The sequence below is a fragment of the Zingiber officinale genome, chromosome 5B (genome assembly GCF_018446385.1).
Source record: "Zingiber officinale cultivar Zhangliang chromosome 5B, Zo_v1.1, whole genome shotgun sequence".
NCBI classification, from domain to species: Eukaryota; Viridiplantae; Streptophyta; class Magnoliopsida; order Zingiberales; family Zingiberaceae; genus Zingiber; species Zingiber officinale.
In genome coordinates this window covers 105483198-105489228 of record NC_055995.1, presented here as the reverse complement: position 1 = coordinate 105489228, position 6031 = coordinate 105483198, and the positions used below count along the sequence as shown (strand labels likewise).

The 6031-nt window shown below is 38.3% G+C and overlaps 1 protein-coding gene across 1 annotated transcript; it reads left to right on the top strand.

The window, feature by feature from the left end:
• Positions 1-221: 221 nt before the first annotated feature.
• Positions 222-1402, top strand: LOC121985271 (fasciclin-like arabinogalactan protein 1). Its single transcript, XM_042538614.1, has one exon. The coding sequence runs from the start codon at positions 339-341 to the stop codon at positions 1149-1151; it is 813 nt and encodes a 270-aa protein (XP_042394548.1). The 5' UTR covers positions 222-338; the 3' UTR covers positions 1152-1402.
• The last annotated feature ends 4629 nt before the right edge of the window (positions 1403-6031 follow it).

Below are 6031 nucleotides of genomic sequence, written 5' to 3'. Positions count from 1 at the left end.
GGGTCGGTGATGAGAGGGGGTGAAATGAAAAATAATGTACCCTTCGAGAAAGGGTGCGTTTTGAAAATGTCACAACTCCAAGTCCTACTGTCAATTGTCGGAAAGAAGAAAAAGAAAAGGTAAGGATATTAAAATTGTAAAAATATTTTATTCGGCTGCCGACAACACTGCGAGTAGCGCTCAGCGAACTGTTGGGCTGTTGTTTTATCTTTACCTTTTACAATCCATCAATCTTCTTCGACTCTTCATTCTTAATTTAGACTCTGCTCTGTAAAAGAAAGTAGGCATACAATTGAGGGGCAGCTACTTCCTCTTCTCTCTGAAGCCCTGCTACCGAAATGAGGCTGCGCTGCCCCTCCTCCTTCATCTCATTCTTCTTCCTCTGTTTTCTCCTTTTCCAGGTTGCCGTCGCCGGGCCTAGTAGATCCGGTAATGTCTACCCTATAGCGACCCGCGGCCGCGCCCTCGCCGCCAAGGCCCCGGATGCGCCCGTCAACCTCACCTCCCTGATGGCCAGAAAGGGATGCGGCGCCTTCGCCAACCTACTCAGCTCCACCGCCGACGCGGCGCAGACGTTCGCCAGCAGCGTCGACGGCGGCCTCACCGCCTTCTGCCCCCTCGACCAGGCCATGAAGCCTTTCCTCCCCACCTTCAAGAACCTCACCCCCGACGCCAAGCTCTCGCTGCTGCTCTACCACGCCGTGCCCGTCTACTACTCCGTCGCTACCCTCCGAACCGGCAACGGCGTCGTCAACACGCTCGCCACCGACGGGACGGCGAGGAACTACAACCTCACGGTCCAGAACGAGGGCCAGCAGGTGACCCTCAAGACGCGATTCACTGTCGCCACCATCACCGCCACGCTCATCGACAAGGATCCGCTCGCCGTTTACGCCATCGACGAGGTCCTTCGGCCGGCGGAGATATTCAAGCCCACCGAGGCGCCGGCCCCGGCACCGGCGCCCGAGGCCCCCAAGAAGAAGAAGAAGACCCCACGAACAGCGAAGTCAAAAAAGGCGTTGCCGCCGGCCGGGCCGCAGGAGCAGCCTGCGGATCAGACGGCCGCCGATCAGAGCGCCGCATCAAGGAATGGGTTGTCGGTGGTGGTGAACATGGTCGTGACGGCCGCGGCACTGCTGATGGCAGCTTAGCTCGCTCTCTTCTTCTTGATTTCGTCTACTTTTGTCATGTTTAGCGAGTTCGATATCTGTTGGCTTGCTTTTGTTCGATATGTCTTCCTCTCTCTCTTTTTCTTCTTTTTTTTTTTTTTTTCATTATTCTTGATGTTACTGATTATTATCGCTTCATCTGTACTGAATCATGTCTCTGATTGCACTGGTAAATTGATTGATCTGTGTGAAATTTTATTTAAGAATAAATATTAATTCCCTTCTAGAGTTTATTTACAAGGCTCACCAAATCATGCTCTCAAATCTGATAAATTGTTCTAAGAAAATAAGTTTATCTCTTCAATGCAAAGAATTAGATGTGTATTGGATGGTGAAGTGTACAGTGCCAAGGTGCTCGATGTCGGTGTAAAGGATTTTCTGTATATCATAGGAAAAAAAAAATAATTACTTTTACTCCATGTACATCATATGACATAAGATGAGGTAAATTATAAAATTAATTTATAATCGACTGTTGAGTAGTTAGAGGGTGGAGTAGGTTTTTTTTCTTTGTCCAAGAGTATGTACCAATTAAAAATTGACCTTTTATTTTATTGTAATAAAGTTGTCATCTTCTAACCAATTGAATAGCACACGATGTTCTTTATCTGGGAAAATTTTTAAAATAGATATAAACAGTAAAGTTATTACAAAAATAGGTAAAATTAAAACTTTTTACAAATATAGGTGAGAGGTGGTCATATCCGAGATTTAAATCCCGGTTCTTTTTTTTTTAATTTATTTTATTAAATTCTGGGATTTAAATCCCGGATATGATGAATATCCGGGATTTAAATCCCGGTAATTTTTTTTAATGTCATTTGCTTAAATTTTTTTACAAAATAAAACTTAAGCATGAAAAAAGCAATATGTTCAAAAAAAATTTAAAAAAATTACCGGGATTTAAATTTTTTTACAAAATAAAACTTAAGCATGAAAAAAGCAATATGTTCAAAAAATTTAAAAAAATTTACCGGGATTTAAATCCCGGTAATTCATCATATCCGGAATTTAAATCCCGGAATTTAAAAAGAACCGGGATTTAAATCCCGGATATGAGCACCTCTCACCTATATTTGTAAAAAGTTTTAATTTTATCTATTTTTGTAATAATTTTACTGTTTATACTTATTTTAAAAATTTCCCCTCTTTATCTTGCCCATGCATTTTGGAGCATAATTTTGTCCCCCTTCATCTTGAACATAGTCATCTGAGTTCTCAGTAGGTCTTACTTTGTGAGCTTAGTTTCCAAAGATCTTTCATACGATTCAACAAGTTTAATTTATAAATCTTTAGCATCGTTATAATTGTGTATCTTGTCGAGTTCTTTGTTGGGTAGTTCACATTGGACAATGTATATGGCTCTTCCATCTGCCGTATGCTTTTTTTCTTCGATTGTGATTTCGTTTGTCCTTGTTCAGCTTATTTTCATTTTCATCTAGGGGTTTATTGAATCCTTGCTGGATCGCAATCATTGTTCCAAAATCATATTGGAATTAGGTGTTCAACTAACTTATAATTTCTAAGTCAGTCCATTCCTTCCCTTTCATCCCAAAATACAAGCGCGCCGAGTACTCTCCTATCAAAACTTCACCTTAATCTGCCAAGAGGTTCATGTATCCAGGACTTTATTGTGCCAAGAAGTTTTTATTTTATTGGTATAATCGACCTTTAGGATTTTAATATTTATTTGATTAATATATTCAATAAAATTCTAGTCAAGGTTGGTCAAGTAATTTTGTCAAGGTTGACAAAGTTAGTATAAAGTCTAAGCGAATCAAAAGTGACTAGATGCTTGACAGTTGATTAGAAATTAAAATAAATCAAGAGTGATCAAATACTTGACAGTTAAATGAAAGATCAAGGTTGACCTAGACATGAAGAAAAGTCTAGACAGGTCAAGAGTTATCTATGTCGGGCAAAGGAAAAGTCCATGTAGATCAAAGTTGATCGGATGTCTAGCTAAGGAAAAGTCCAAACAAGTCAAGATTGATTAGATGTCTCTTAAAAGAAAAATTCAGACAAGTTAAGGTTGATTAGATGTCTGACATGGGAAGTCCAAACATGTTAAGGCAGACCAAATGCTTGGTAAGAGAAAAGTCCAAACAGGTTAAAGTGATTAGATCTTGGCAAAGGAAAGTTCTAGCAAACTCAGGTGTGGTTGCATGAGTCTGAGATTTTGAGAGACCGAAATAAGTATTTCTATTGATCAGATCTTTTGATCAACCAAACAAGCTGATTAGTCAACCTACGCACAAGATTATCATTATCTATTTGATGGGATATGATGGATTAGGATTGAGTGATCAAATATCAAGATCGGGCAATCGGAAGACACGTGGAAATTGATCCAGCTATGTAGATCCGATGTAAGAGATCAATCGTTCAGACTGCAAGGTCAGGTGTTCGGATAACATATGGAAAGTGATCCAGAGCAGTGATAGGAGCTGACTAGGTTCTAGTCGACCAATATCATGTTTTGGAAGACCAAAAGGATGTCATGTTAGCTATAGGATGAGTGAAAACCGCCTTGTGAATGAGATTGACTTGCCACATCAGCAATTTTAGATCGACTGATAAGGCTTTTTGATCGACCGAACCTGACATGTCAACATTCAATCATAGGCTATAACGGAGAAGAGGTGCTCATGTTCACAATATATAAGAAATACACAACGATAATCACAAATACAACCACAAGTTTTACTCTCTTCTCTAGCTTCCCGTGACACTTCTGTTACACCTAAAGCCTTCATGTTTCCCTATCTTCATCATGCCAAGAGACTTCTCATGCCTTCGAGACTTCATCGTGCCTAATATCGTATCCTTATCAATCCACTGAGACTTTACTATCTAACATCCAATTGATCTCAATCTGTTAGAATTTTAATATTTAGCATTGATGTGTGTGTTTCATGTATATATTTTTAATATTATTTTGCATGCAATTGTTCCATTGCATGAATATATTTGGCATATATTCATTGTCTTTCTATTGTTTTCATCCTTTTTATTCAAAAATATGCTCTTTGTATGATTTTATTGACAGGACACGAATGCAAAGCTATAATGAAGATAAAGAGCCTTTGAATGTCATTTACCAACATGATGTATGGTCTAGCCGTGCCCCCTGACACAACCGTACATCATTTAAAGAGTTAGGCATGAAATTGATCAGCAATCGAACTTCCAAAAGGAAACACGAGTTGACCATACTTTTAATCATGATCATGTTCGGCATTGTTGCTCACCAATAAGATTTCGAGTAGCTGACATGACCCATTCATGCTTTTCCACACAATCTTGGTATGATGGTGGCACCTCGATATTTTTGGAAGTTTTTCCATGAATTTGGAAGGCCTTGGAGACTTTAAAAGACACCCAAGTGTCTCGTGTTGAGGCATCAGAGGGGTTTCTTTGTGATAAGGAACCCTTGGAGAGCGTCATTTCAAAGGAGTCGTTTATATTCCATCCTCTCGAGAGCTTGGAGTTCATCTGAAGACACTGACACACAAGACGACTGGGCTATTTCTCCCTTTTCTCTTTGATTTAAGTTGTAGAATGTTGCTTTTCCATGTCTTTGGAGTAGTTCTTCTTATTATAGGATGAGAGAGTAGTCTGATGCATTATTGATATTCATTTTATGTTAGTTTATCTCTTTCTATCGCATGATGTGTTGATTCTTAATCCGGCTTTATTATCCATACATGACTATGAAACTCACATGCATTTTCATACAACAAGGATGCGGGAAAGGACCAAGAGGTGAACCTAATTCTCCAACCCATAAAAACTAAAACTTGAAAGTTTTTTTATGAAAGTAATCCAAAACCTTTCGAGAGCATCAACTATCACAAAACTTAATGGGTTTATCCCGATTCAATGTCATGAAGTAGGAGATAGCACCTAGGAGACCTTGGGCATCATGATAAGAGTCTCCCTGAGAAAGTAATCGCTTTGTAAGATTACCCTAAAAGTAGGCATTGTATTTGGATAGATACATCGATATTATTCCAAAAGAAGATATTGGATGCCTCGTGATAGATCATCTTCGTGCATTTCAACAATGAAGTAAAAGAGTAAATTATATTAAGGTGTCAATGTTCATTGTGGTGAAACCAAAGTCCTAGAAATACTTCCCAAAATCAATTTTCCTCCATCAATGTTTTCTTTCTCTCAAGATTCTCTTGATTTCAATTGATTTAGATAGTTTGTTTCATGATTTGAATTGGTACTCGATTTAGTCTTAGTGGATAATATTTTATTACTTGACAATAATCATGCACTTACAGATTTTGCATAATAAGCTTTTGACACAATTACCGGGACTATTTCAAATTGATATTAATTTAATTGTGATTTAATTAATTTAGATTTTTTTTCCTGATTAGCTATTTTCCTTTTTTTTTTCCTTCCTCACTGCAACATTTATATTTTTTTTTCATGAAATGATGATGGTTTTCTTTTATGCTTAGGTCTGACAAATCACGAGATCTTCCTATAGATTCGGAAATTGATAGGACTTTCTATAAGAGGTGAAACCTACAATTACAATTAGCTTGGAAATGAAACTCGATCGAGGAAATAGAGATCTTCCTATAGTTTCTTCTATTTAGTTTGGAAATGAAACTTGAACACCAAATAACAATTACTGATTCCTTGAACTGCTGCTTGCATAGTTGCCAAACTGATTTTAAAGATTAATATGGATTCAAATGAAAATCAAACTTGGAGCTTATCAACCTTTTGCTACTCAAGTACAGGCTCTGGAAGACGGTCAAAGAGGGTAATAGAGATGAGCAGGTCAGATACGAAAGCCTTGCTAAGAAAAATAACTTGATCGATTCAATTTCATGGCTAAA

Coding starts and splice junctions, on each gene's coding strand:
- LOC121985271 (XM_042538614.1), top strand. CDS start 339: ATGAGGCTGCGCTGCCCCTCCTCCTTCATCTCATTCTTCTTCCTCTGT.